At 52.5% G+C, this 26,162-nt stretch overlaps 15 protein-coding genes across 15 annotated transcripts; 5 read left to right on the top strand and 10 right to left on the bottom strand.

The window, feature by feature from the left end:
• Positions 1 to 363: 363 nt before the first annotated feature.
• Positions 364 to 3,467, top strand: COCCADRAFT_94387 (uncharacterized protein; the record flags this gene model as incomplete). The annotated part of the gene is made up of 7 exons (XM_007713460.1): positions 364 to 546; positions 626 to 753; positions 831 to 1,210; positions 1,273 to 1,769; positions 1,825 to 2,000; positions 2,057 to 3,035; positions 3,081 to 3,467. 7 exons carry the CDS (start codon positions 364 to 366, stop codon positions 3,465 to 3,467), a joined length of 2,730 nt encoding a protein of 909 aa, XP_007711650.1.
• A 539-nt stretch (positions 3,468 to 4,006) lies between these two features.
• On the top strand, positions 4,007 to 4,898 carry COCCADRAFT_4500 (uncharacterized protein; the record flags this gene model as incomplete). Its single annotated transcript, XM_007713428.1, has 2 exons — positions 4,007 to 4,148; positions 4,231 to 4,898. 2 exons carry the CDS (start codon positions 4,007 to 4,009, stop codon positions 4,896 to 4,898), a joined length of 810 nt encoding a protein of 269 aa, XP_007711618.1.
• Positions 4,899 to 5,363: 465 nt separating this feature from the next.
• Positions 5,364 to 6,515, top strand: COCCADRAFT_4499 (uncharacterized protein; the record flags this gene model as incomplete). Its single annotated transcript, XM_007713427.1, has 1 exon — positions 5,364 to 6,515. The coding sequence occupies one exon, from the start codon at positions 5,364 to 5,366 to the stop codon at positions 6,513 to 6,515; it is 1,152 nt and encodes a 383-aa protein (XP_007711617.1).
• Positions 6,516 to 6,950: 435 nt separating this feature from the next.
• COCCADRAFT_4498 (uncharacterized protein) lies at positions 6,951 to 8,521 on the bottom strand (the record flags this gene model as incomplete). Its single annotated transcript, XM_007713426.1, has 5 exons — positions 6,951 to 7,265; positions 7,325 to 7,396; positions 7,452 to 7,539; positions 7,593 to 7,943; positions 8,010 to 8,521. 5 exons carry the CDS (start codon positions 8,519 to 8,521, stop codon positions 6,951 to 6,953), a joined length of 1,338 nt encoding a protein of 445 aa, XP_007711616.1.
• Positions 8,522 to 9,275: 754 nt separating this feature from the next.
• COCCADRAFT_4497 (uncharacterized protein) lies at positions 9,276 to 9,602 on the bottom strand (the record flags this gene model as incomplete). Its single annotated transcript, XM_007713425.1, has 1 exon — positions 9,276 to 9,602. One exon carries the CDS (start codon positions 9,600 to 9,602, stop codon positions 9,276 to 9,278), a length of 327 nt encoding a protein of 108 aa, XP_007711615.1.
• Positions 9,603 to 9,635: 33 nt separating this feature from the next.
• On the bottom strand, positions 9,636 to 10,696 carry COCCADRAFT_36213 (uncharacterized protein; the record flags this gene model as incomplete). The annotated part of the gene is made up of 5 exons (XM_007713459.1): positions 9,636 to 10,168; positions 10,252 to 10,329; positions 10,385 to 10,419; positions 10,505 to 10,576; positions 10,683 to 10,696. 5 exons carry the CDS (start codon positions 10,694 to 10,696, stop codon positions 9,636 to 9,638), a joined length of 732 nt encoding a protein of 243 aa, XP_007711649.1.
• Positions 10,697 to 11,161: 465 nt separating this feature from the next.
• On the bottom strand, positions 11,162 to 11,611 carry COCCADRAFT_94474 (uncharacterized protein; the record flags this gene model as incomplete). The annotated part of the gene is given in 3 exon segments (XM_007713458.1): positions 11,162 to 11,284; positions 11,300 to 11,368; positions 11,426 to 11,611. Coding segments are annotated over 3 exon segments (378 nt in total), but the record flags the coding sequence as incomplete, so codon positions are not given.
• Positions 11,612 to 13,047: 1,436 nt separating this feature from the next.
• On the bottom strand, positions 13,048 to 14,327 carry COCCADRAFT_25738 (uncharacterized protein; the record flags this gene model as incomplete). Its single annotated transcript, XM_007713436.1, has 3 exons — positions 13,048 to 13,425; positions 13,481 to 13,752; positions 14,057 to 14,327. 3 exons carry the CDS (start codon positions 14,325 to 14,327, stop codon positions 13,048 to 13,050), a joined length of 921 nt encoding a protein of 306 aa, XP_007711626.1.
• An 85-nt stretch (positions 14,328 to 14,412) lies between these two features.
• On the top strand, positions 14,413 to 15,832 carry COCCADRAFT_36211 (iron reductase domain protein; the record flags this gene model as incomplete). The annotated part of the gene is made up of 3 exons (XM_007713457.1): positions 14,413 to 14,458; positions 14,516 to 14,851; positions 14,919 to 15,832. The coding sequence occupies 3 exons, from the start codon at positions 14,413 to 14,415 to the stop codon at positions 15,830 to 15,832; spliced, it is 1,296 nt and encodes a 431-aa protein (XP_007711647.1).
• A 581-nt stretch (positions 15,833 to 16,413) lies between these two features.
• COCCADRAFT_94499 (uncharacterized protein) lies at positions 16,414 to 17,448 on the bottom strand (the record flags this gene model as incomplete). Its single annotated transcript, XM_007713456.1, has 2 exons — positions 16,414 to 17,142; positions 17,320 to 17,448. The coding sequence occupies 2 exons, from the start codon at positions 17,446 to 17,448 to the stop codon at positions 16,414 to 16,416; spliced, it is 858 nt and encodes a 285-aa protein (XP_007711646.1).
• Positions 17,449 to 17,955: 507 nt separating this feature from the next.
• Positions 17,956 to 20,046, bottom strand: COCCADRAFT_94408 (uncharacterized protein; the record flags this gene model as incomplete). Its single annotated transcript, XM_007713455.1, has 1 exon — positions 17,956 to 20,046. One exon carries the CDS (start codon positions 20,044 to 20,046, stop codon positions 17,956 to 17,958), a length of 2,091 nt encoding a protein of 696 aa, XP_007711645.1.
• A 705-nt stretch (positions 20,047 to 20,751) lies between these two features.
• COCCADRAFT_4492 (uncharacterized protein) lies at positions 20,752 to 21,320 on the bottom strand (the record flags this gene model as incomplete). The annotated part of the gene is made up of 2 exons (XM_007713424.1): positions 20,752 to 21,266; positions 21,314 to 21,320. The coding sequence occupies 2 exons, from the start codon at positions 21,318 to 21,320 to the stop codon at positions 20,752 to 20,754; spliced, it is 522 nt and encodes a 173-aa protein (XP_007711614.1).
• A 650-nt stretch (positions 21,321 to 21,970) lies between these two features.
• On the top strand, positions 21,971 to 22,695 carry COCCADRAFT_94470 (uncharacterized protein; the record flags this gene model as incomplete). The annotated part of the gene is made up of 3 exons (XM_007713454.1): positions 21,971 to 22,055; positions 22,136 to 22,297; positions 22,355 to 22,695. The coding sequence occupies 3 exons, from the start codon at positions 21,971 to 21,973 to the stop codon at positions 22,693 to 22,695; spliced, it is 588 nt and encodes a 195-aa protein (XP_007711644.1).
• Positions 22,696 to 22,797: 102 nt separating this feature from the next.
• COCCADRAFT_4490 (uncharacterized protein) lies at positions 22,798 to 24,664 on the bottom strand (the record flags this gene model as incomplete). Its single annotated transcript, XM_007713423.1, has 3 exons — positions 22,798 to 24,089; positions 24,151 to 24,406; positions 24,464 to 24,664. 3 exons carry the CDS (start codon positions 24,662 to 24,664, stop codon positions 22,798 to 22,800), a joined length of 1,749 nt encoding a protein of 582 aa, XP_007711613.1.
• An 876-nt stretch (positions 24,665 to 25,540) lies between these two features.
• COCCADRAFT_94477 (uncharacterized protein) lies at positions 25,541 to 25,901 on the bottom strand (the record flags this gene model as incomplete). Its single annotated transcript, XM_007713453.1, has 2 exons — positions 25,541 to 25,705; positions 25,767 to 25,901. The coding sequence occupies 2 exons, from the start codon at positions 25,899 to 25,901 to the stop codon at positions 25,541 to 25,543; spliced, it is 300 nt and encodes a 99-aa protein (XP_007711643.1).
• Between the last annotated feature and the right edge of the window lie 261 nt (positions 25,902 to 26,162).

The following is a 26,162-nucleotide window of genomic DNA, read 5'->3' as shown; positions in this document are numbered from 1 at the left end:
GTGGCAGTGGATGCGATGCGCACCTGCGTTTCACCTTTCGCCAGCAACTGGCGGCCCCTACGCATACTACGCATGACCCCCCGCCGAGCCGATCCGCCCTCTTGCTCCCTGCATGACCTCCTCAAACACGACGACGGCGGCGACGACAAAAAAAAACAACGACTACCACGATTTTGATTTCCTGACGATTGCAACGATCAATTCCTGTCCCTAACGACACTGTTGCCGGCGCTGCCGTCTGCAGCCACAACCACACGCACAGCCACACTCACTGCGACTACTACTACAACCATCACTACCATTACTAATACCACCACGATCACGCCAGAGCAGTAACGACAATCTCCACTCCACACCTCCGCCATGGACCCCTCACACTCCGGCTTCTACGTCGGCGGCACTCCCATGATGAATGCCCAGCCGCCGCGCATCTTTGGCAGCGGCACCTTTGACGCCTCGCAAATGCCCTCTGGCAGCATGTTTGCTCACGACGACTTGGACGACCACAATGATGGAAGCGATGCCAAACGGCGCCGGATCGCACGGGTACGCACTCTCGCCCGCCCACGCAGCCACACGCACAGCTGGACGCGGCATCCCATGTTGGTGCTGACTGGTGCTGCAGGCATGCGACATGTGTCGCAAAAAGAAGATCAAGTGTGATGGCAAGATGCCTTCGTGTACACATTGCCAAAACTACAAGACCGAGTGCATATTCACCCAGGTCGAGAAGAAGCGACAGCCGCCAAAGGGGTGCGTTCCTCCCCTCTCCCTGCTACAGCTACTGCATTGCCCCCTGTGCGACACGACAACTAGCTGACTGCGCCTAGCGCCAAGTACATCGAGGGTCTCGAGAACCGCCTCGCCCGCATGGAGTCGCTCATGCGCCTCTCCGGTGTCCTCCCCGAAGACGACGATGGCAGCACAGACCTGGCCACGCTCGAGAAGCGGCTCGAGGCACGCGCCGGACGGTCGGCTACCCCCAGAACAAGCAGCATTCACGAGCGGAGACCCTCCGTAGCACCCCACTCCGCCCCATCAACGGCCGACGATGCGCCCACACAGCCAGCCCTACCCAGCCCTACGAGTGGAACAACTTCTCCCAGTCCCGACGACCAACCTACCGAGCCAAAGGACAAGGACGAGGACGCCCTGGCCGAGATGATGTGCTCCTTGGTCACAAACAACTGCGGCGAGACAAGATATATCGGTATGTCTTGGCCCACAACCATGCCTACATGCCTACTCTTTACTAATCACTAACACGCGTAGGTTCCTCGTCTGGCTTCTCCATATTCTCGCCCAAGGGTATCCAATGGGTCAACGACAAGACGGGCGACAACTCGTTCCGTGACATGATCTCTACAGCTGCTGTCGAGGACAACAAGTGGATACAATGGCGACCAGATGTCTTCCAGGACATCTTCAAACGGCGCGTCTACAAGCAGTTACCACCCAAGCACGAAGCCATGTCCCTGCTCAAGGATTATTTTGAAAACTTCAACTGCATGTTCCCTCTATTTCACGAACCCACCTTCATGCATCTAGTCGACAAACACTACTCCAAAGACCCCTACGAAGGCTCCGGCTGGTGGGCAAGTTTGAACGTAGCCTTGGCTTTCGCTCATCGACTACGCGTCATGAGCAATCTCGTGCCTGCAGAGGAGGACGAAAAGGCTTGGCAGTATCTGAAGAACGCAATGAGCGTCATGGTCGAGCTCACTATGCGCAACACTGACTTGCTCAGTGTGCAAGCTTTGTTAGGGGTGGTAAGTGACTCAAAGTAATCCAGTCCCTACCACTCATCCGCCTAACATTGTACAGGGTCTCTTCTTGCTGGGAACACCCAATCCCCAACCCACATATTTCTTCGTCGCGACTGCTATGCGGCTAGCACACAGCATTGGTCTCCATAAGAAGGGCGCCAATTTCAGCCTCAACGCCGCAGAAGTTGAGCAGCGAAGACGTGTCTTCTGGATTGCCTACATGCTTGACAAAGAGTGAGCCCCAGACTTCATCCATCTGTTTCTTTGTATACTTTACTGACCCTGCAAAGCATCTGTCTGCGTTCTGGTAGACCCCCAGTCCAAGATGATGATGACATGAATGTCGAGCTGCCAAGCGAGACGCCACCCGATAATATCGGCAATATCCCACTCGCTGACGGCAAGGGCACCATGAACCTCTTCCGTCTCATGTGCACCTTTGCCGTTATCCAAAGCAAAGTCTACAAGGGCCTGTACTCAGTCAAGGCGTCCAAGCAAACCGACGGCGAACTTCTTAACACCATTGGCGAGTTGGACAAGGAACTCGAAGCCTGGAAAGACGGCATACCCCTCGAGTTCCGCCCAGAACATGACATCAAAGCATCACACACGCCCCTCATCCTCCAGGTTGCCGTGCTACACCTCGGCTATTACAACTGCTTAACTACTATCCATCGTATGAGTGTCCACCACGGATATTGGACCAGCCGACTCTCAAACTTTGCCATTCAAGGTTTGAATGCACGACCCCTGAACCCCAGGGTCTTCATGTCGGCCCAGCTCTGTGTGCAGGCTGCTCGTGCGTCCATTCACTTGCTTAAGTACATACCAAAGGGCGACTTGTCATGTGTTTGGCTAGTGATATACTTCCCCGTCACAGCACTCGTCACGCTCTTTGCAAATATTCTCCAAAATCCACAGGATACCCGGTCGCGATCCGATCTCAAACTTATGAAGTTGGTCGTCAACTTCTTAAATATGCTCAACGACGAACAAGGGAGTGGCAGCGTGAAGCGCATGTGTACTGTTTGCGCCGAATTTGAGCGAATTGCAGCCACGGTATTGGAAAAAGCTGATCGCGAACATGCATCGCGGCGGAAGAGGAAGCAAGGCGACAGCGAACAAGACGCACAGATTGAAGCGACCGCTGCCGAGTTACTCTCAACTGGCCGTAACAATCACTCATCACCGCAGCAGGCAGCTACACCGCAAAACACCAATGCATCCGAGGGCTTGATCTTCAACCCAGACTTCCACGGCTTCAATGAGGTATGTTTGACCAGCCTTTGCGTGACACAAAGCTAACATTTCCAGCCATTTCCCTTCTCGCCAAACTTTACCCATGCATCATTGCAGCCCAACGTCCAAATGAGCCAGTATGGCTCGCCTGGCATTACCGCACAAATGCTACAACAGGGGCAAAGTCTACCCATGACAAATAGTGGTGACGTGAGCGGCATAAGTTCCAGCATCAATGCAATGGCTGCCATGGGTCAATTTGAACAGAACTTTAACAACGTTCCGCAAGATTTATGGAAAATGCCCATGACACTTGAATGGGATTGGGCAGATATGACCGGCGGCTTCTCGAGTTACGAGGACGGTATAAGCACGAATGGTGTTCTTCCAGACTTTGCAAACAACACTGGCCATGGAACGAGCGAATTCAACCAAAGTGCCATGAACGGCGGACGCCGATGACGGGACTTATGATCCGTTGTCACACAGACTTGCTTTTTCAAAAAATGTACAACATACACGATTACGTGGTTTAGGTTGGTGTCACAAGGGCACTTTATCATGGCCAAGGAGTTGCTTGTTGGATCCTTTCAGGGACTTTTGTCAGCATGCTGCATTTTCCAACTGCAAATAATACCACGGAAGCTCATGATCCTAGATTTTAAGTATCAGGTATACAGGTTTTGTAATATATACAACACATCTATTGTGCTCGGCGCTTGTCCGATGGTGGCTTATGCGCGCGCCCACGCCGAGTGGAAACTAACACCGGTGGTCTTCGTCGGCGCCAGACTAGGGCGCGCCACCAAGGCATAGTTGTAAGATCTTCAATGTACGGTTTCGTGGCTATGATGCTGCATATTTCTTGTTCCGATCTACATATACTTAATTGTTCATCTTGTCGCTCGCCTGTCTCCTCTATTTCAGTGCTGGCATGTTCGACTTGTCCTGCCTGCAACTACTACCACCGTGCCGTTTGATACAGCTTTCAGTGAATCACCATGCTCAACATTACAGCCTTATTGTCCACCCTGATCACGGCAAACCATATCTTGTCGTACCACAATGTGCTTGATTCGTTTGGTCATGTCAGTGTCCGTAACCCCAAGACAAACACGACCTTTTTCATCGCATTACAGCTCGGTATATAAACATTTCAATTTCTGTGATGCGTCTCTGCTTCCATACTTTTTGTATGCGATTACTTCTTCTCACACTTTCCCAGGCCCGGCGGTAGTCTCTGGTCCCTCAGACATTGGCGAGTATCTGATCTCCGATGGCTCGCCAGTAAACGGCACTGCAGGTGGCTACGCGGAGCGCTATATCCATAGCGAGATTCTCAAAAGATATCCGGATGTGAATGCCGTTGTACACAGCCACGCAGAGGACGTCCTTCCCTTCACCGTCATCGACACACCACTTGAGCCAGTCTACCACATGGCAGGTTTCCTTGGCGCCTCGGTTCCTATATTCGACATCGAGAGCGCGTACCAAGAAACCGATCCACGAGACTTACTCGTCAACAGCCCCAGATTAGGTGCGGCACTCGCACGAACTTTTGGCGTCAACGAAACCCAACCCACCAGTCCATCACACACTACGGTTCTGCAGCGCGGTCATGGTTTCGTCACTGTAGGAATGAGCATCGAGCAGGTCACGGATTTCGCCTACTATGCTGCCAGTAATGCTCGCGTTCAAACAAAGGCACTTTTATTGGCAAATGCTGCGCAGGGTGCCGGTGGTGTACATTACCTGAGCGGGCAGGAAAGAAAGGCTACGGCTGAAATGAATTCGTGGATTGTTTTCAAGCCGTGGAAGCAGTGGGTGCGCGAGGTGGAGAGGAGCGGGAGATTTGTAAATGAGTTGGGGACGCCACCTACGGGTGAAGCGTAAACTGCGAATTACATGTTTATGGCAATGATAGGGGTGTATTGATCATTTGTATATACCCAAGTTGATACAATCATGTTGGCAAATCCTAGAGTTCGTGATGCAAATCATGGTGTTGAGGTTTGGCCCACAACGCACGTGGCGCTAGCGTGCCGCAGCTGCATACAACGACGTCAACGCAGTTTCGCATCCCGGAATCTTGCGCCCAAATCTCCTTGCCTTTTATTTGTTTCGTCCCACCGCTTTCTCTGTGCTACGGCTTCAGGATACAATCTAGGAAGCCGTGCTCCTGAACACATACACACAGTTCCCGGCCCTCCACAGATAACGACTATCGGTGCACGCGACCACATACAGCACTAGCGGCGTGATCGGCTTGCGCGTGCCTAACTCAAGACCGCTTGTCGTCGGCGGTACCCATTTGTTCCCTCAGATCCTCTCTCCTGCCTCGCCCACGTCTTGCCAGCAATGCCGTCGCTCAAAATCTCCATTCCGGAGACGCACGAAGAGACTCCTGAGAACGGCAAGGCGTATACAGCCTACACCATCAAGATTGAGCACCCCTTTCCGCGCGCGGCAACCACCACATCCAAACGCTACTCTGACTTTTGCGCTCTGGACAGCGCACTCCGCTCAGAAGTCGGCGCTGCACCACCCACGGCGCTGCCCCCTAAATCATGGCTCGGCGGTTTCCTTGGCCTAGGCAACACCAACAGCTCGCCCGAAAACATTGAAAAGCGACGTGCAGGCCTCGAAGCCTACCTGCGCGCCATTGAGACAGCAGAGGACGGGCGGTGGCGCGTTTCCAAAGCGTACAAGACGTTTCTGGGGCTGGGCGATAAAGATACAAGCAACGGGAAGAAGGCTAGCAACCTGCCTGGATCGCAGTTTGGCAAGGACAGAGTGAGAGATAGTTCAGACTGGCTAGACAAGCACGCCGAGCTCAAGAGCAACCTACAAGACGCCCGGCGCTGGCTGACGAAGCGCGAACAAGCCACCGCCGCCACAGCGCAACACGAAGCCGCCGCAAACGCAAAGAAGAGCCTCGTCCGCGCGAGCACCCTCATCTCCGCCCTCGACGAAGGCCTCGCCCGCCTCAGCGGCCCCAGCACCGACGAATGGAGCGGCGAGAAACTCGGCCAAGGCGAACTCCGCAGACGAAGAGACGTAGTCAGCGGCCTCCGCAAAGAACGCGACGGCCTCGAATCCGTCCTCAACAGCATGGCCGTCAAAGCCGCAATGTCCGGCTCAGGCTCCTCATCCACCCCCTCCACCTCCTCCGCCGCAGTCACCGAGTCCCAAAAAGCAGGTCTCTTCAAAGGCGCCGCCTCCGCCAAACCCTCTGGCCGCCGCGTCCTCGGCGCCCCCGCACAGGAAACAGATCGAACCCGCGAACTAGACAACGAGGGTGTCCTGCAGCTCCAACAGCAAATCATCAAGGAGCAAGATGAGGATCTTGTGGATCTAACGACGATCGTGCGCCGTATGAAGGATATGGGCGTCCAGATTAATGCGGAGCTTGTAGAACAGAATGCTATGCTTGGCTTGTTTGAGGAGGATGTCCAGCGTGTTGATGGTAAGATTAAAATTGCGAAGAAGAGAATTGAGAAGATTAGGTAGTGGGGGGGTGGATGTTTACCGCATGCATAGTGGATTGTTTGCATTGTTTAGGGGAGGGGTCCGTCTGGATCATGCTTTTTGTCTCTTTGTTGAACATGGCTCTATCATCACATGTATGGAGAGTTGTTTTTTTGGGTTAGCCAATGGCGTTTTTTTTCGTTTCGAAAACGGGACATGAGAATATCTAGGTTAATGTAATGAATGATACCCCTCTTTTTTGGCATTGATAAACTATAAATGGTTGGGTACGAGGGACTTGAATGATATTTTTCAGACGGTTTGCAAGTTTAGTTGAACATACATGTGTGGAAATAGTTAAATCCAAAAAAAAACAAATACCAACACCATGAATATTAACGAGATTCGTTCATGAAATCAAAAAAGTATCATGTATACTCAAACTACCAAGGATATATACCCTCTCTCTTAGCATTCCTAATCAGTACCATCGCCCAACCTCAGGGAACTCATATTTCTTGACCGAACCTTTACAATATGATCTACGGCCTCCATCAAATACGGCACAAACTTTGCCGGATTTTCCGTGGCAGGGAAATGGCCCAGGTCAGGCATGGACTTGTGGACTGCACCCGGAATCTTGTCTGCCGTTTTTTGCGACATTTCAGGCGTGTTTGACCAGTCGTACTCGCCCGTCAGCATGTACACGGGGCAGCTGGCCGTGTCGATGGATGCGACGCGGGATCGGCCGTCCCAGCCGCCAAAGTAGAAGTCGAGGTCGCCATGGAAGATCTGGATAGAGATTAGATGGGTGTCAGATACCCAGGAAGCGGACTTTGGAATTTCCATACCCCGTAAGCTTGAGCACTGTATGTATGCCATATCAGTTGTTTATTTGCCTTGGGCGTAGTGGGAGCCATCATCTAACAAAGCGTAAGCTTGCATCTTTTTCTCTACTCAGATATACTCGTAACGCACGCCGTAAACCCACTCCGGGTTGAACAATGACTGATTTACGTATGGAGAGCGATCGTTCCATTGACGCTCCATGTTGAGATATTCGGAACTGCAGCTATTATCAGCTTGGGAAGTTTGCCATAGTCTGAATCTTTTGCTTACCCTTGCAGAGGAATAGTACCAATTGCACCGACTTCTCTGTGACGAATAGCAACTGCAAGGCAGACCTGACCGGCCATACTGGCACCGCAGATGATCGGCCTGCGCAGACCCAACTTCTTTACAAAAGCAGCAATGATGCCCACATAGCTGTCTTCGGTGTTTGTATGTGCCGAGGCATTCTTGGTCGGGAAGCTGCGTCCATGGCCGGGCAAGTCAAACGCAAACATTGTACACTTTTTACGCATCCGTATGTCGTTCATGACACCATGATACTGTCGACTGTCGCTGCCGGCGGTATGCAAAAAGATGATGTTTTGCTTGCCTTCGCCCGAGTATTCGTAAAAGACCTTGCTGTATCACCAAATTGCAATGTCAGTATGCCGTATATATATCGAGTTGCAAAGGAAACCTGCGTACCAGCGGCCCCAAACCGGAGCTTCCAGATATGTGTACTTCCCGGTAAGAAAATCATTGTCGATTTCAGCCTGCTCCTCCTCGGCGAGTGGACCGCAGTGGGCTTCGTGAATGAGTTCAAGGACGCGCCTCCAGACATGAATCCATTGTGCATAGGCCGTCTGGTCGCCCAGAACCTCGATGCCTTTTTGCTTAATGTTCATGCCAAACATGCCCCAGTAGCTCTGGTAGGGCGTGGCTGGGACCGGTTTGAAGTGCTGCTCCCATTGCTCAGGAAGTGCAGAAAGGGTGAATAGGGCGTCCTTGGAAGAGCCATTGCTGACTTTTACGTTGCCGTTGGTAACAGTGACGAGGAGCGTGTTGTCGGAGGCACTTGACTTGATGCCAAACGTCACTGGCTTGTCAATGGCATCTGAAGTGACAAAAGATTTCAGTTGGCTGTCGGATTCAAGGAGCTTGGGAAGCGCGTCTGAAGTTCCCTTCAAAGCTGAAATCAGGTCAGACCAGTCAGCCATGGTGGTTCACGAGATATAATGAAGTCGCTATAAATTCCCGGGACAAACGGAGCAGAAAAGGAGGACAGATGAGGTACAAAGTGACAGCGCCCTCTGGGTTTATAACAACGCGTGAATCCTAGCATCACCCGCGCGGAGCTAGCTAGCTACAGAGCTATGGGGAGGGGTAGCCTGCAATGCGGGGTCGGAGATGCACACGTGGGTGTATATCTCGACTTCGCTCGTCATCGTCGCTGGCCCTGACCGGAAACGGACGACTGACTGGTGCCGCGTGTTTTGATGGGCGAGGCGGACAATGGTGGATCCTCTAGCGCAACCGGGTCGAGATGAAGAGAGGTAGATAGCACTGATACGGCGGTGCTAAGCTCAACTCATCTCAGCGGACTTGATCCCCCGCCTCAACCGCACAGCGCCTATCGCCCACCTTGTTTCAACTCACCAGGACAAACGCAGCACCAAGCATTGAAATTGCACACCGAGTAGAGAAACATGAAAAGAAGTGAGTATTACGATACACCTGGTACGGGTGTGCGAGGCGCCGACTATACATGAGAAAAAAAAAGAGATGGCGCTTGTTGTTGCGTCTGGTGAATTGCAAGGAATACGTGATTCGCATGTGCTACCGTCGACTGTCCACTCCCCATGCACCGACATCTTATGCGACTCATAACCTCATTTGAAAAAGTAGGAAGTAAACCCCCCAGAAAGTGGTATCCTCGCTCGCGCTTCCAAATGCAAACATGACTTTCCCATATCAGAGCGTGTTCTTGTCCAGATATGCGGGAGACTCGGCAGACAGAGGAGATGACATGGATTCTAAAGAGTCGGTAGGCGTGAACAATGCAACAGATGCCGTGGATCCTGCAGATGCATAAGATGAAGCAGACAATGGAGATCCCGTGAGCACGGCGACTCTCAGCACTCCGCCGCCTTGTCGAGATCCAGTCGCGTCTGCAGGGTCGGCACCTTTGGCGGGTCTATTGACTTTGGCAGCTCCAGTAGCCCCAGTGGAGCCGCACCCCCCAGACGCCTCCAACAACGCTTTAGCATCCAATATGACCTGTCTGAGTTCCTTCCGCATCTTGTCCGGGGCATCAGGAGGACCACCGCCCGGCTAAAACGTCTCCTCCTCGACACCCTCAGCCTCGGGTGGAATCTCAAAGCCCTCCTCAGTTGAGTAGAGGATTGTCTGAATTTGCTTAAGCAGACCCTCGTCCTTCTCGAGCTCGGGGTCGGCCTCCATTGCTTGTTGGATCAAGAGTTCGATATCGCGAAGCTTGCTGAAGTAGAAGTCGCGCTCGCGCTCAAGGCCGGTAACGGTCTCCTTGAGTGCCGTATTCTCCTCGCGCAGCGCAGCAGAGGCAGCTCCTCCTCCAGATGCGAGAGGAGTACGTGTTCGGGGAGCGGCAGTGTTACTGGCAGCCGGTGCTCTTCGGGCGGTGGTGGCAGCGCGAGACGCGGGGGCGGCACCAGTGGAAACACCGCCTTGGCCCTTGCGGCGAGCAACGGGATCGTACTCGTGACCGGGGAAGTGCTGGTCCCAGTATTGCTTGACAAACTGGAGGAATTCGAGGTTGTCCTGCATCTTGCACTTGACCAGTGACTCGACGCGGATGGGCTTGTCGATCTGGTGCTTGGCGAACGTGTCTGGCTTGGTTAGCCATGGCAAAGACAGCGAGCAATCCATCATCTGTGGGGGAGAGATGGCATGATGCAGGTGGATGACATACTTTGTAATATCTTGAAGTTTTGCAGATATGCATACTCGGTATTGGCGTTGAACTTGACTCGGCTCATGGGCACATCATCTGCACACTGTTAGGATTAACGGCACTCCCACGACAGGCAAATTGGGATCCATACAGAATATACTGTCGAAGACCTGGCATAGTGCTGCTCTGTACCCAAAAATCAGTATATGCGCTTCCAAGTGTCCCGTCCCGAGGCCGTGGCGGCTCGATGCATCGCGAGCAGGAGACGTACCCGGTACCGCATTGTTCGACCTTTGTGATGTTGAGCTGGAGAAGGTTGTTCAACCAAGCGACAAGTTCTTGTCTGCGCGCGTGTTTCTGTCAGTTTGTGTTTGTCGTATGGGGCGACGTGCCCCCCAAAGGGTGACGAGTGTCTGGTAGGAGCCTGAACCCCACTTGGACAGGCGTACCTTGATTCTCCCATGGCGAATATCTAAGTATGGTTGTCGGAGACAATGTTGTTGGATGATCGGCGATGGGCTAAGAGCATGCGAGGGTAAGGGGTGTGGAGGCTTGGGGATGGATAGATGGTCGCCGTCGAGATTGCTGTTATTTGTTGATGCGCCCTCGCTCATCGGCCGCTCGACATTTTGGGCTGCTGCCCCACGACCCTTTTAGCGCCCTGTCGGTGCGTCTGGTCACGTGACTTCCCTTTCACTTTTGCTTCTCCATGCACGCTCGCAATCACGCACTTCTCTCAAAACTCACATGTGCAATACTGCCGGAATGCCTTCTTTGATGCTATTTGTCGTGCAAACTTGTAGTGCCATGTCTAGAGAATACCTATATTCTATATGTATCTGTGTACATTGCCATTGATCGCCAGTTCCGCTTGGATCACCTCCGTCTCGTGCACAGTATACTCTGCAAATTTGCTCCTCACCGTCTCTTAGTCGCCAGCCTTGGCATCCCCTGGATGGTTTGGGTCGACAGCTTCCCTTAGCTTAGAGTTTACGTCGAGCGATGTATACTGGCCTACCACCCAGAGAAAGCTCTTGATTTGGTTGAGACCCTATATCTAAGCAACAATCGCATGGTTGAGCCCTTGAACCCTAGAGTTGTAGTTTTCAGACTCAATAGCAATGATCGGTGCCGCCTATCGATACTTGAGCCTAGCTCTCTGCATGCACTCGGTCATGTCCACTGTCCGTACGACAGTTTTCGTCTTGGGACTCCAAGGGGGCATGGTGTTTACTAGCTTAGCAAATGCAGCGATAATGTCTACGACATCCTTTTTCTGTTGTACATCAGTCTCCAAATGTATGGTGATCACTACGGCTGACATTGCCTGCAACCACATAGTCGGCTGATTCTTGTTGACCATGCCCAGCGCCGAAAACCTTCAAGGGGTCTAGCTGTTGCTGTCGTAGCCCCAGGGCCTGTGGTTATTTTCATCCCAATACTCCCGACCAGATTTACACTCGTTCATTCATGGGGCCGAATACACTGCCAGAGCTTGCTGGGTCCACAGATCATTTTCGTGATGCTGTCACCAAAGAGCATTCCAAGTACACCGGATTATACCGCCCTCGGCTAGGGCCGGCAGGACTGTGACGACATTGTCAAGAAATGAGAAACGCCAAAGGTGCCAAGTCAGCAGCTCCAGACGCGTCGCGCAGAGGTAAGCCCGGAATAGAACGCTGGAGAGGTTGCCTCGGGGCAGACTGGAACCAAAAACAAAACGGCAATTGCTTTGTACTCTAGACTGAGTCGGCGTTGGTCACGTTGGGTCAAAGTCTAAATTTTGCCGGATGGATAGCATGATGTCGTCGGCTGAATAAACAAAACCTGTAAGGAGAACGGAACGTTTTGGAATGCGTCTGATGGGATCGGGAGAAGAATGCGGTTCTTGTAAGTAGAATGCGATTGGTAGCAGTAGCGTGTAGTGTCACCGAGCGCGATAGGAATGGCCGACGCGAGGTTAAGTGTTCGCGTTATTTGCCGTCATCTTGGAAGAATGTTAGCGGTTGAGGAGACGATCCGGTTTCCGCGGGGTATTCGGCACCGTGGATTGTTTTTATGCAATGATTTATACCTCATGGCATTGTGCGTTCCCTGCAGCACCGCCATACGAAAAGTTAATTTCGGACGAATCTCTGCCACGACTCATGGCTAGCCCTGCAGCTGCGGTAAACGTGTTAGTAACCAGCACATCCTAGTGGGCGTTGTTTCTAGACTTGGGCAGAAGCAAGTTGGCGAAGAAAAAGGAAATTGGGAAGAAGAGAACTAATTACGAGAGTATGTGTGGAATGATCGAAGTGATTGACCATACTACTAGGATGCTGGTATGCATGTAAACATGCAAACTTAGTCTAGTAACATTCTTCCCGGGAGGAAGCCAAAGGCGAATTATTCAAGAAAGCAAGAGGCAAGAGAGGATTAGTCTGCGGACGTGGAGATGGACACTTACTTGGTTAACTACATGCAGAGAGATGTAGGTTTTCTAGACGAGGCAGGTGGTCAGGTCAAATGAGATGAGCTATAGTTCCAAGGTCGTTGGACTAGTATGTAGACAACGGCTAGGATACCGGCACCAACAGTAATAATTCTAGGGCTGACCGAGAAAGGGCCGTGGATCATCTCAGCTGAGGCGGTGCAGCGCCCAGTTGTCGATCCGGATGAAGTTCATAGCCGCAAAAGGGCCGTTTTCTTGGCCAAGGTTGGAATGTACATGCGGAAATGTGTACTTAGATGTTGGTACCACAACCATTGATAAGGGGAGTGTTTGCGAGAAGAGAAGACCGTTGAAGCAGTGACTTGTGCGCAAAAGCATGTCTACGTGCCGAAACGTTTCCCGCATTCATGGTGGAGTCGAGTGCAGCGAGCAGCTGCAGGGTGACGCGGCTCGAGAATCAGGATGGGCTTTTTACATGCAGATGGTAGTGGCAAGCTCAGCGTGTGTATAGTTACACTTGGTTGGGTCGATGTTGAGAGATAGGCCATGGGCCAGGGATGCCGGGATGCCGATGGTGTTGAAAGGGGAAGCGAACTTGGTGGTACCGATTGAGGTAGCCGTTGGCAGGCACCCACCGGAGAAGATCCGACGCCAGATGCAACGGGGGAAGGGTTGGGGATAAAAAAGCAAGCTATTACTACAGCAAAAGGCGAGCTGGTAACGGTGCGGGAGTGTAAGACAACGGGGGGATGGTAGTACTACGGAGTTGAGACAGTTGGAGGCAGGAGGAGAGTGGCAGCCCTTGGCACGGACCATAAACACCAAGAAGAGACGGCGGCGGCAGCCAGCGGCAGGTAGCGTGGAGCGTATGCGCCTATATTGGGACGGTGAGACTATCGATCGTGACGACGATGGCAATGATGGTGATGATGATGATGATGATGATGATGATGATGGCGGTGGTGTTTTTGAGGATGACGGTGATGCAAGAACGCGCGGAGTCGATGATAAGAGAGGCGCAGCATCGCCGGCGGACTGTGGACGAGACGGCACCAAGGCCAAGACGGCAGGTTTTTGCTGTCTGGCTTCGTAGTCATCCATCAGTCAGCCCCCCCGTCCTCTCTCTCCGCTCAGTCCGCCCAGCCCAGCCCAGCCAGGCCCAACCCTAAACCATCCCACGCCTCCTCGCTTCGCGCTGCTTCGGGCGTTTTTCTTCTGCCAATTGTCCAAAACACCCGCCGTCCCATTGGCCAGCCACGAATTGCTTACTTGTTTGGCCCTGCACGCGAGCCACCGCCATGCGGCAGGGCCAAGTCGCATGGTTTCTTTGACATGACGCGTACCGCCGACACGCTGCGAGTTGTCTTGTTTTCTCTCACCTCTACTTACACAGCCTGAGCACAAGCTCACGGCTCTCCGCAAAGCCGCCGTCCCCGGCCTGTATCCTCGAATCACAGCCGGCCATGCGTACATCACCCGGAGCCTGCCCTATACCAAACCGCCCGAACACAGGGTGCAGAGCCTGAGAGCACATGCGTAGCCCCATTCTTTTGTCAGCACTCCCTCTTGGGATCTCTTCGTGTCCCAAATAGCCAGTAATCTCATCAGTGATTATAAGCTCTTGGTTCACGCCCTCCAAAGTCACTACAAGACGATACATCTCTTACTCACTGTACACCTACTCCACCCCCTCGGACCGCCCCCCTCTAATTGCTTCTTCACATTCAATTGCATCCTTTGAGATCATGAGAGGCTTTTCAAGAGCATCAGCATTTGGCCTCACGGCATTGGGTTCGTACTTACTTGCCCATCACCATTCACCTCTACAATTAGACTAACCCGCCTCAGCCTCTCTTGTCTCTGCTCAAGTCGCAAGCGTCTGCCCATCCACAGGAGTTTGCTACAAGCTGAACATTCCCCAAAACACAGCTTCTTCTGGCTCGGGAGACATCTTCTTCCAGATCCAAGCACCCAGCAACTATGAGTGGGTTGCACTTGGTCAGGGAAGCGGCATGGCCAACTCTAACATGTTCGTTGTCTACACATCTGCAAGTGGAAACAACGTCACTCTCTCACCCCGACACACCACCAGCTATTCACCTCCAACCTTCAACTCGGATGCCCAAGTCACATTACTCGAGGGCTCTGGTGTATCAAATGGCGTCATGACTGCCAACGTCAAGTGTAAGTCGCAATATTAGAATATGCTCAAACCAAACCAAAGTGTCTTCTTTACTAACAGTAAATACAGGCTCAAACTGCAACAGCTGGTCAGGAGGTACCATGGACTTCAAGTCCGGAAGTGGCAACTGGATCTACGCCTTCCAGAACTCCGGCGGACCCCTGAACATCGACGACACTTCAGCCCAGATTAACCAGCACTCCGGCCACAGCGCCTTCAACTGGGACTTTGCTCAAGCCAAGGGTGGTTCCAGCGTCAACCCCCTCATCGCTACCACCTCAACTGGCACCACCCCCAGCAATGGCAATGGCAATGGCAATGGCAACACCAACTCCGGCATCACAACCATCCGCCCCAGCGGCGCTGTCACCAACCGCCGCGAAAAGCTCATTGCCCACGGCGTCCTCTCTTCCCTTGCGTTTGTCATCTTTTTCCCTACCGGCGGTATCGCCATTCGCCTCGTCTCCATGACCGGCATGGTCTGGATCCACGCCGCATTCCAGATCTTTGGCTACATGACCTATATTGCCGGCGCCGGTCTTGGCATCCACCTCGCCTGCGGCCTCAAGCGGACCGGACACTACCATGCCATCATCGGTATGATTCTCCTTGGTGTTCTCTTCTTCATGCCTATCCTCGGATACATGCACCACCTTTTCTTCAAGAAGGTCCAGAACCGCACCATCTGGTCGCACGCTCACATCTGGGTCGGTCGTATCTTCATCACTCTCGGCATACTCAACGGCGGCTTTGGACTCAAACTCGCTGACTGCTCCAACTTGAGCTCCCGCGCTGGTCAAATCGTCTACGGTATTGTTGCTGGTCTTATCTGGTTCGCATGGGTCGGTGCCATTGTCATTGGCGAGAAGAAGAGAAGCAGCTCACTTAGCCAGTCTGGATCCAAGCTCGCCGACGAGCGTGCCAACTCGGATGGCACTGCTGTTGATGTCAATGGACACTATGGCCACAAGCAGCAACAGTAGAAGATGGATTAGTTAATCACTGTCAAAGTACAGCATGCGTTGAGAACTTGATACGATATGGGAGTGTTTAATTGGCGTAAATGGCAACAATGTATAGAGTGCTTATAGTACAAGATTAATCTTGACAATCTTGACTTTTAGAGTGTTTGTCTACATGAGTGATGCTATGAAACTTATCAACTACTACTACTAACTCGAGACATTCAATTCTTCACTGTACCACTATCTACCATCTTTTTTCACTTCCTCCTCAACAACTTCAAATGACTATAGATCATATACAGTTAAAAACTTGTTTACACAACTATCTCTGCTGGACACATGTTTTGTCGCCGAGAAACGAAAATGATTTCACAACTTCCCCTTGTATTATCTATCTTTGCAACCAAGGATATGCCTGATAATATCTAAATGGAAAAACAGCGGAGAGGGGTTTGTACCTTGATTTTCGAGTCGCCCAATCCCCCCCCCTTTTTCCCCCATCAGCAACAAGCTCATTTCCAAGCCCCAAAATCACTTTAGTCCCAAGACTTTCTCATATAAACCAACCCACCCTTGACCCAACATCTGCTCGCCTCAATTCACCCTCCCCGCCGATTCCCCCCAAAACCACCCAGAACCTTGCTCGCAGCGGTACTAACCTTGAGCACATCCCTGTACGTCAAGCTAATCCTCACGCCCCTGGTACTGACACCGCCGGAAGTCTTGAGCGGCGCCGTATCACCCAGCAAATGCCAATTCGCCACGCTGGCGGCATGCAAGTCGTCGTCTGTTTCACGCTCCGCAATGCCATGCATGACATGCCGGTATGCAGAGCCCGAGGTGACGAGCAGGGATCGCGGTTCCTGGTAGATGCGGGTCGGAAGAGTAATCCTGGCCGGGGGAGTGGGGGAGTGGCTCTTGGCTTCGTCATGACTTGCCTGGGCGTGATTACTCGTGTTTACGTCGTCGTTGTCGTCCTCTTCGGCTGCCGAGGCGGCGGCGGAGGAGGAGGAGGAGGACGAGGGCTTGGGTAGAATGTCCAGACAGAGAGGGGCGCCGAGACTGACGGTTGCGACTACGGGTGCGTACGCGTCGCCGTCTTCGTGCGGCATGATGCCTTGGCCGGGCTTGTACTCGTTGACCAGTACATGGTTTGGCTGCCGATGAGGAGTGTCATCGAAGATGCCCAGATCTTTGAAGTGGTCCACTATCGGCGTCGTCAGGTAGACGGGCAACGGAGAGGCCAGTAGCGTGTTGTTTTTAGTCAGTGTAGACGGAACCGCTTGGAGGCGACGGTGAGACAGGTACGTCCATCGCTGAGCTGGGATCTGAACACTAGTCAGATCTACAGATTTGTTGATCATATCGGGTCATGGGCATGCAGGAGAAAAGTGGACTTTGGGGGGTGGGTACGTATGTTTGCGGGGTAATGATAATGCCAATTGATGTCATCACTGCATTCTCACCAGCTCGCAGTAAATGTCTCGGAGTTTGCGGAGACTGACCTTTTGTAGAATCGACGTTTCCTCTTCAACACTAATGAAGTTGGAGATGTAGTAAAAGTCCGGCGGGAGACCAGCAATGCGGAAAGCCTCTAGGTCCTGCTTTGCATTGGAATATTCCGAGCCTGTCATTTTGAGTGAACTAGCCTTGAGCAGTTAGTGGGGCGGAAGTCTTGGTATGGAATTCCAAGGTTGCTGGTTGACTAGAAGACGCGTAGACGAGGTCCATAGTCGGCATGTATCGCACCACTACCGTAACTTCACTAGTCCATCACGTGATTTATACAACAGGGCTGGTCTCCAAATCATGGTATAATCAGGCTAGACAGCTTATAAAAATAATCCAAACCTGTAGTCTATTGTTGGAATCGAAAATTGCACCCGTGCAATCAACCCACTAGCGGCTCAAGCTCGCAGTCATCTTCGTTGCTTGCGCCTTAAATCTAAATCATCTAAACTCCAAGCAATGCATCCAGTTAATAGTAATGAAGACCCAAGAACTCCTTGGGCAAAAAACCTACAATCATATGTGCGAAAATTCCAACATGTACTTGATCGAGCCAGCAACCGGGCCCGATCGGTTGTGTTCTCAAATCAACCGCATTGCGTACCTCAAAACAATGAACTCAAACATACCCTTCACATCACAGTGCAACCACCAGGCCCACTTCGTGCACGCCGGCGACGGCCGATGCCTGTCGCACCTGCGCCTTCTTCTTCATCAGCATGCATCATCTGCGCCTCTCGCGCTCGCCTCCGCCGTCGCCTCGCTCCCGCACCGCCAACACCAGCTTCTTCATTCATCATCATCCAATCGGCCCACTTACGTTCCAGACGTGCAGCGGCAGCAAAGTCACCTCGCAAGACGCGCTTGGTGTGTTCTTCAACAGTTGGTTGCCAGTTGTGGAAGCACTTGAGCTTGATAATCTCACGTGGATACGTCGGGGTTTTGGAAGCGGACCGGGAGGTAGGACGGGTGATTTCTGCGTTTCGGGAAAGGACTTCGCGAACACCAGTCCAGGTGACGTTGGAACAATCATAGGCCTCAATGCGAAGACCTACTTCGGGGCGCTCAGAATGTGCAAGGCCACGACCGCTCTTGTTGCGATTGTGCAATCCAGAGGCAGCTTCGGCCAAGACAAGATCAGAAATGCGTGTGTTGTCCATCTCCAATGAAGCAAGTCGGGGACACGCCTTGAGAACGGGGAGCATACCGGAATCACCTAGGTTCTCGCAATATGAAATGCACAGATGCTTCAAATGCGATGCGCATGGGGACTCAGCAAGTGTCTTCAGGACTTCATTCGTCAGCGTGTCAATCTCCTCGATATCCAGGTGGGTGAGAACAGGGAGAGTGGGCAGTAAGCTTTGCAAGCCATCATCGGTCAATCCTCCACACTTGGAGACTTGAAGACCCTCTAGGAATGGGACGTTGTTGACCAAGGTCTTTAGGCCAGTATCGGTGATGCTGCGGCAGCGCGTAAGGTTCAAGTGCTTGAGTTTCCTAGGCGGGACAATTGGTCGGTCAGTGAGGATGTCAATCTCTTCGTCCACACCCTCAATCAAAGCAGCCAGTGATTCGTCACTAAGGCTATCACAGTTCTTGAGGTCAAGTCTTTCAAGTGTGTTCCGCTTGAACAGCTCGGCCATGAGATCGACATCATCCCAGCCTCTTACTTCGCCAGCCCTGATATCTCGTAGTTTCGGACATCCTTCGACTACCTTCTTGAGTCCTCGGTTATCGATGTTGTTGCACCATGAGATATTGAGAACCTCGACCTTGGGACAGTGTCCGCCGAGAATCTTCATGGCTGCATTCGTCGCGCCTGCAAGGCCAGATAGATTTACGTGTACGAGACGGCTATTCTGAAGTAAGAAACAGTGAATCGACGCGCGGTCAATTCGACAGCCTTGAAGTGAAAAGTTCTCCAAGTTCTGGCAAGACTCAATGAAGCCGTCTTTGCCCCAATGTTCCCTCAGCTGGACACAGCCCCGCAGATTCAAGTCCTTGACAAACGGGCCAGCCGAAGTGATGATATTGACCAGAGCATTGGCTGAAATGTCGCGGTAAAACTTGGTAGTATCAAGGTCACTCCAGAGCTGACCGTCAAAACACATGGTGTACCATGATTTACAGACACGCGAACAGCGCACAACCTCCTTTGGCTCCAGGTATCGAAGAATCTGTATGCGAATCTCTGCGGGCATTTGTTGCCAAAAGTTGAAGTTGGCCCGTTTTTGTACCTTGCGGACGTCGCGCGAGAAATAATCGCTCTCCGCCTCGAGCCCATCTCTGGTAAAGGGCCGGCGGGAGGAAGGCAGGGGGACCGACAACGGGGTCTCGGGCGTCTTCATGCGTAGACGGGTTCTCTCGTCCCAGAATGGCGTGCCAGGAGGGCTGTTGGCGACCGAGGTGGGAGCGGTTGAAAAGCCGTTGGATAGCTCGGACGAGTACGAGCTGCCAAACGAGGTACCATAGGGCGAGCCTGGGGAGGCCAGGGAGACACAGGACATTGAAGCCTTGCCTCCGCTTCTCAGGCTCTGCGAGCGGGCTCTACCAAAGCCAGCGAGGCTTGGAGAGGAGCCCATGCGGTGTAGTCCATTGAGCAGACGCTGCCTCCCTTTCAGCTTGGGCTGCTCCATGGCCATGGGTTCCGTGGGAGGGATGCTGGGTATTGGCTGTATGTCGTTGTGGTCGACGACGACTGCATCGATAGAGACTGGGTCCATGGCGGCGCGTCAACAAGGGTATACACGCTGGCCTAGGAGGAGAGGCTTTTGGGGAAAAGGGAAAAAATAGGAGCGAGCTGAAGCCGGCGCGGTGGTTGGGCAGGCTGGGCTGTTTTTGATGGGCGCGGATGGCGGCATGCTGACTGGGGGGAGACTGGAAAGGGTCCCGCCACCGTCTAGAAAGGCGGGGGAAGCTGGCCCGTGTATGGCGGGCGTGTCTTATCCGGCTTATCGCAGGTGCACGTCCACCGACCTGTGAGCCGCCCCAGGCCCGATTGGCCCAGTCCACGTGCACAGCCCACATGCCACCAGTGCACCTCCGATGGGGGGCATTTGGTCGCTTGACCCCCCCAACCCACCGTCGCGTGAGCACAAGATGGCCTTGATGATTCCCATGGCTATGCCATATCCTGGGAGACTTCTCTCTCTATTCCAGTTTGATCCGAGGCCGCGGTTCCCATCTGTCCACCATCCAATCACTCCTCGGCCCTGCGGATGGTAGCGTTATGCAGGGTCTCTCCTCCTCTTGGCAACCAGGCCAAGTAGAGTAGATTATGTCTCTGCAGCCGCACGATGCGTGGTTTTATGCATCTGGACGAATAGAGGCGTCTTGGTTCGTAGGATACAACGGCTTGTTTCTTGTGGGATGCCGGAATGCACATCTACTACTTACTACATACATACACTGGTCAAACCAACTAAACCCTACGCTGCACCCATCTTCTCCTTCAACTGCGCCAAAAACCTGCTATGTGTGCCTCGCCAGTTATCCTCGCATTTCCCTTTGACCGTGTTCACCAGCATCCGGTTCGCCTTGATCTCCACATCCTCGACTAAGCTCCACTCTCCCTCTTCCTCATTGGCTCCTTTGTCCCCCTCTCCTAAACTCTCCGTCTTCAAGCACCTCCACGTAGTCTTCTGCGTCAGTCCCAATGGTGCCTTGATGAGCCATAGTATTCCATCGTCCAGGTCTGTCATATGTGCTTCAAATGTCACTTTTGTATCCCACAGCCCAGCTGGGAGCGCATTCATATGGTCCGTGATCTTGTATATTTTAGCCTCCGGTGTAGCCGGGTCTGACGGCAGGGTCTCGTGCGAGGCATATTCGGGGTCGAGGCGAATGAGCAGTTCGTGGTCGTGAAGCTGTTCCACAGCTTGTGCATAGCTTATTGAGCGCGGGAGATGTGTCACGTTGCGAAGCGTCGCCGTAGTATTTAGAGCTGAACTCGTAAGCACAGTCACAACGCCGTGTGAGCAGACAACTTACAAAACATGGTAGAGAGGTTTTTAAGGGGTATCCTAGATGTGCAAGATGTATTTGTTGAAAGTGGTTTCGTAGGCGGGTCTAAGTAATGTGGCTGTTCTACGTATGCCTCGGAGACGAGTTCAGCTGTGCACCAGGCTAGTTGCTGGTCTTATCTGTCGAGAATTGCTTATGAGCTCGTGAAAATAAATACACGGAGGCAAGTCCGACACTTGTTAGACACAGTCAGGTTGGGCCGTGTTGATGCTTCAATGGTTTCATGGGCAACAAGCGACCTGTCTCGACATGTCCCGACGGCAATACTGCAACACTCCCAAGATGACATCAGCATGCACTCGAAACACGCATCGTATACAAGGACACTGAGCGGCCACTGCAGAGGGCCGTGAGATTTCGGGGTCTGCTAAGCTTTACAAGCTTTACAGGCTTTTCACCACCAGTCTGCCACATGGAGCGTTGCTGCTCGGAGCAGCGGGTTGCGTTGAACGCGACCGGAGCCCGCGGGGAAATGGTGCATAGTACACTGACGTCGCGCGTCAGGCCTACCAAACTCGACAATCATGATAGGAAGAACACAAAAACTACAAATCAAGCCAACGTTCTTCGAAAAAAGAAAGATCTACATTCTGCCCTTCTACACACACACACACATTTCACAATATGGATAATTTGCTCACACAAAAGACGCCTACAGGCATGGTGGTTGCTCAGACTGTAGGTATTACAGCAAGCATGTTTTTATTCGGTAAACTACCCCTCCCCTGGGTATATATCCCATGTTGGCATGATAAATCTTAGAAATAATGAGACTAAGGCAAAGTACAGGAAGTAACACATGCCTCTCCGTTGTGGGTATACACACGGCCATGGAAGCGCCTGCTCCCCTTGCCGTCAAGCAATGGTACTCCATCTTTACCCGAGGCGGAGCAATTGCCCGCCCACTGGCTATCCTTTCGGCTCTGGCAACGGGATATGTTGCTTACAACCGTGCGTTACGTGGATCTTATATCCGTAGTACCTAGATCGACTGACACAGTTCAATAGAAGACCCCAGCTCGACGGCTTTCCGTCTGAACCTTGCTTCTACCATTCTTCTTCCCAGTATTGTACCTTTTACACTCCTCGTCATTGCGCCCACAAATGCCAAGCTCATGGCTAAGAAAGAAAAGCTTGAATCCGCCTCGCTGGAGGACAAAGCTGTCGAGGCAAATGTTGCCCAAGGCGAGACGGTGCATGAGCTGATGGATCGGTGGGCCACGCTCAACATGGCGAGAACTCTGCTGGTAGGCGTGGGTGCTGTATGTACTGTGCTTGCAGCAGCGAGCAAGAGAGAAGTCGTGAGATTTGGGGGCATGGCCATCAAGAGCGGAGCAAACAGGTTATGAGAAGTTGAGTAAAAGCAGACAAATGTCAAAACTTGAATGATTGGGATATGAGTTCTGGAAGTTAATCGAATTCATGTGTACATGGATATTCCCTTGTACATCTCATAAGCCGTATACAAACGTAATTCTATCGTCGCCCTCTCGAGTAGGTCTTGCAGCTCGCTCAAGCCAACCTGTAAGCCAGTTGAGCAGTCTGATCGATTTGGTCATAGCCGCGGCTCTTTGAAGCCACTGACCCTGTTGTGGTGACGGTCCTCTGCCTTCAAGCCTCTCCAATTCGATCTCATCTTCGGTCCACTCGCGCAGAATCATACTGCGTGCCTTATTTTCCCTTTTGAGTCTTATGTAAAACAATACATAACCCGTGGCGGAGAGTGATACGCAAAATAGTGTCCACCAAAGAGGTACAATGTAACCGTCATCAGCATACTTTGGCTTGAAGAGAAGAGCCGAGATGACACCAGCCATATTCCCCCAGCCATTGATACCGAGGAGCATTGCACGTTTGCCCGGCGAAGGAGTATTACCAGATATCCAGGCAACGGTGAGCGGAGATGCTACGTAAGTACCCGAGAGGAGAATGACAAGGGCCACATAGCGAGGTATCACCCATGAAATCGGGAACAGTACGACCAAAACTAGTCCCAAAGCCATGATGAACAGGCCAGCAAGGACCGGCTTGAGCCGTATGCGCTGCTTATCGCTGTATGTAGCAAACAAGTAGAGCGTGACGGCGCCGCAGAAATGGGGTGGTACAGTAAGCAGATTGACCAAGGCAGGATCCTTGTTTTCTGTCAACGGAGCGAGGACCAATGGAAGGAAGATAGAAAAGGCATAGACTGGAACAGCAGCAAGAATGTTGCATACCAGAATGTGCCAGATCTTGGTGTTGAAGATTGCAGATACTATATCTTGGGGCGTGAGTCCACGGTCGTCAATGAGCTGCTTTGCCTGCGCATTTGCCGCAGCCGAGCGTTTTGATGGCTGTAAAAGATCACGAGCTTCGTCGTCGTGTCCTTCCTCGGGATCCAAATCATCTTTGCGTGTTTCATCTGACGAATTTTGTATATCCCTGTCCTGAATAACGCGTGTGCAGGCGTACTTGCGTTCCTCGGGTGCAAGAAACCAGGCCGTGTCTGCGCTATGCGGTAACCAAAAGTACCCAGCAATAGCGACAACTACGGTGAGGCATCCTTCCAAGAGAAAGAGTACCTGCCATGGCTTATATCCCGTCTGGCGGTTGGCTCCAAACTGCGAGAATACCAGGTAGCTTAGCAGCCCTCCAAGAGCACCACCCACGGCTGCCTGACCGTAGAAGAACGACAAGCGTCTCCCGAACTCGAAGCGCGTGTAGAAGAGAGACAGATAGGTAACGGTAACGGGATAGAAGCCGGCTAGGTACAATGTCAGCTCCTAGTGCTTGCAGCGCGCACAGGATGGAATGAGCCCACGTACCTTCGAGGGCACCTATGAGTATGCGCAAAGTGTATAGCTGCCACTTGTGTCGTATCCAAGCATGCAGGGCAGTAGAAACGCCCCATGCAAGCATGCATGACGGTACCCAAAGTACCATACCAAATCTCCTTCCCAGGGCGGCGCCAAGCGGCTGGAGACTGACAAAGAAGGCGAAGAAGAGGGCGACGGCCGTGTTCAGGACATCCTTGTTCAGTCCGACATCTTCGGTGAAGTGGGCAGACTCTGCATTTCCTATCTAGTTGAATATCAGTCGGTGTTGTCGCAGTGGTCGTGTACATGTATGGGAGCATACGTTCGTCTTGTCGAGCGCGTTGAACAGGAAGAAGAGGGCCAAAAAGGGAAGCAGGAGAAAATCAAGCTTGAGGAGGGTTCTCTTGTGTAGACGCGACTCTATCACGGGCTGGTCGTCTTGTAGCTCATCCGTCGACATTGCGCTGGCTGCCGCTCGTGAAGCAGGAGCTTCGGTGAGCTCGTACGCCTCGACGTCGGACATTCTGTCGGCTGCCAAGATGAGAACCACGCGGACACATCACAAGGCTGACAGCATCGGTGAAGGTCCATACAACCTGTAACAAGAAGATAAGCAGAGAGTTGAGCCATGTTGAACTTGCGGCTCAAGGCCATAAGACGGCACATCTAGACAGCCAAGGGCGGTTTTATTGCCGGCACTGGACCCTGAGGGCTGGCATGACGTTGTCGATTGGGGGTGTGCCATTCAGCCCCCTCTCGTCCAACGGAAACACTCGGATACCTACCGACAGCATGCAGTCAGGTATTGGTGGTGATAGCAGACCCCTGCACTTGTACCGCTATCACTCTTTCGGCGGTTCGACATTTATCAACACCGTCTCGGCCTTTTGGTTTGGAGCGAAGGTGTGGTGGATGTGCTGAGAGTAAGGCCCAACAAGGGAAGGCGCCCCACTGTTATCGATAAATACATGTCTTCTCCATGCCAACATTGTACCTGCATGTTACTACTCTAGGCTCAACCTATTTGCACCATGCGACATGTGATCTTTGCTCTCATGAGACTATTATCTCGTTTAGCAGGTCTTGGACCACATACACGATGGACATCACAAGTGAGCCAAGTCACCCTGTTCTCTCGTCTCGTCCTTGGGCTATTATACATTTAGATAGCACGTTATCACGCTCTTTGGTCGCATGCAGCGGGTAACACTGATTTTTGTCATTCTGTTTTGGCAAAATAATATGATTGGTCGGTAAGTATGCCAGATAGAAATGCCGTCACTCTTCGTGCAATGCCATTGATTTGTCTACGAGCATATTCCCGCTACTGGTACATGGACATCCTTGGCTTTTTCTCGCCTTAGATATATATCCTTTGCTTCAACTCGACGTTCCTCGCTTACAACTTGCTGATGAAGAGGCGGGCAGCGAACAGGCGCACGCGCTGGGGCAGGATGTACTTGGAGAAGACGTAGATGAGCGATGGCAGGAGGATAAAGGCCACGGTAGTCTCGTTGACGAAGAAGAAGGGGATGAGCTGGGGCATAGCAGACTTGAGGACCGTCTATTATCCAATGGTCAGTTTCCCAACATTCCCCGCGCAATCAACTAGGGGCCATTCTCACCATCTGCTGTGGGCTGACCTCGGTCTTCTTGGTCTGGCTGGCGACGAGAGCAGGGCGTGCCATGGCGGCCGGGCGGACAGCCGTGGGGGCGCGGAAGGCAGCCCTGGCAAAGGGACGGAGGAAACGGGCGTTCATGATGGGCTATCTGGGCTGTTGCGGGTCAGCGCGCTGCTGCGGGGGTCCAATGGCGGTGCTGGAGCTTTCGATAGGGGCAATTGACGCACTGGATCAGGTCTTGCGAGCCCCGGGAGATGAGCGATGATGGCGTTGCGGTCGCGGGAGGTTTCGTGGTGGTGGTGTTGCTGCTGCCGGTCCGCAAAAGCTCGCACAGCTGCCGCCCGGAACATGCCGCGTCCGTGCGCTGCGCTTGGCATCACCACTTTCCACCCCCAGACT

This window comes from Bipolaris zeicola, assembly GCF_000523435.1.
Source record: "Bipolaris zeicola 26-R-13 unplaced genomic scaffold scaffold_61, whole genome shotgun sequence".
In the NCBI taxonomy this organism is placed as follows: Eukaryota; Fungi; Ascomycota; class Dothideomycetes; order Pleosporales; family Pleosporaceae; genus Bipolaris; species Bipolaris zeicola.
The sequence above is the reverse complement of the archived record's forward strand: the minus strand, read 5'-3'. Positions and strand labels throughout refer to the sequence as shown.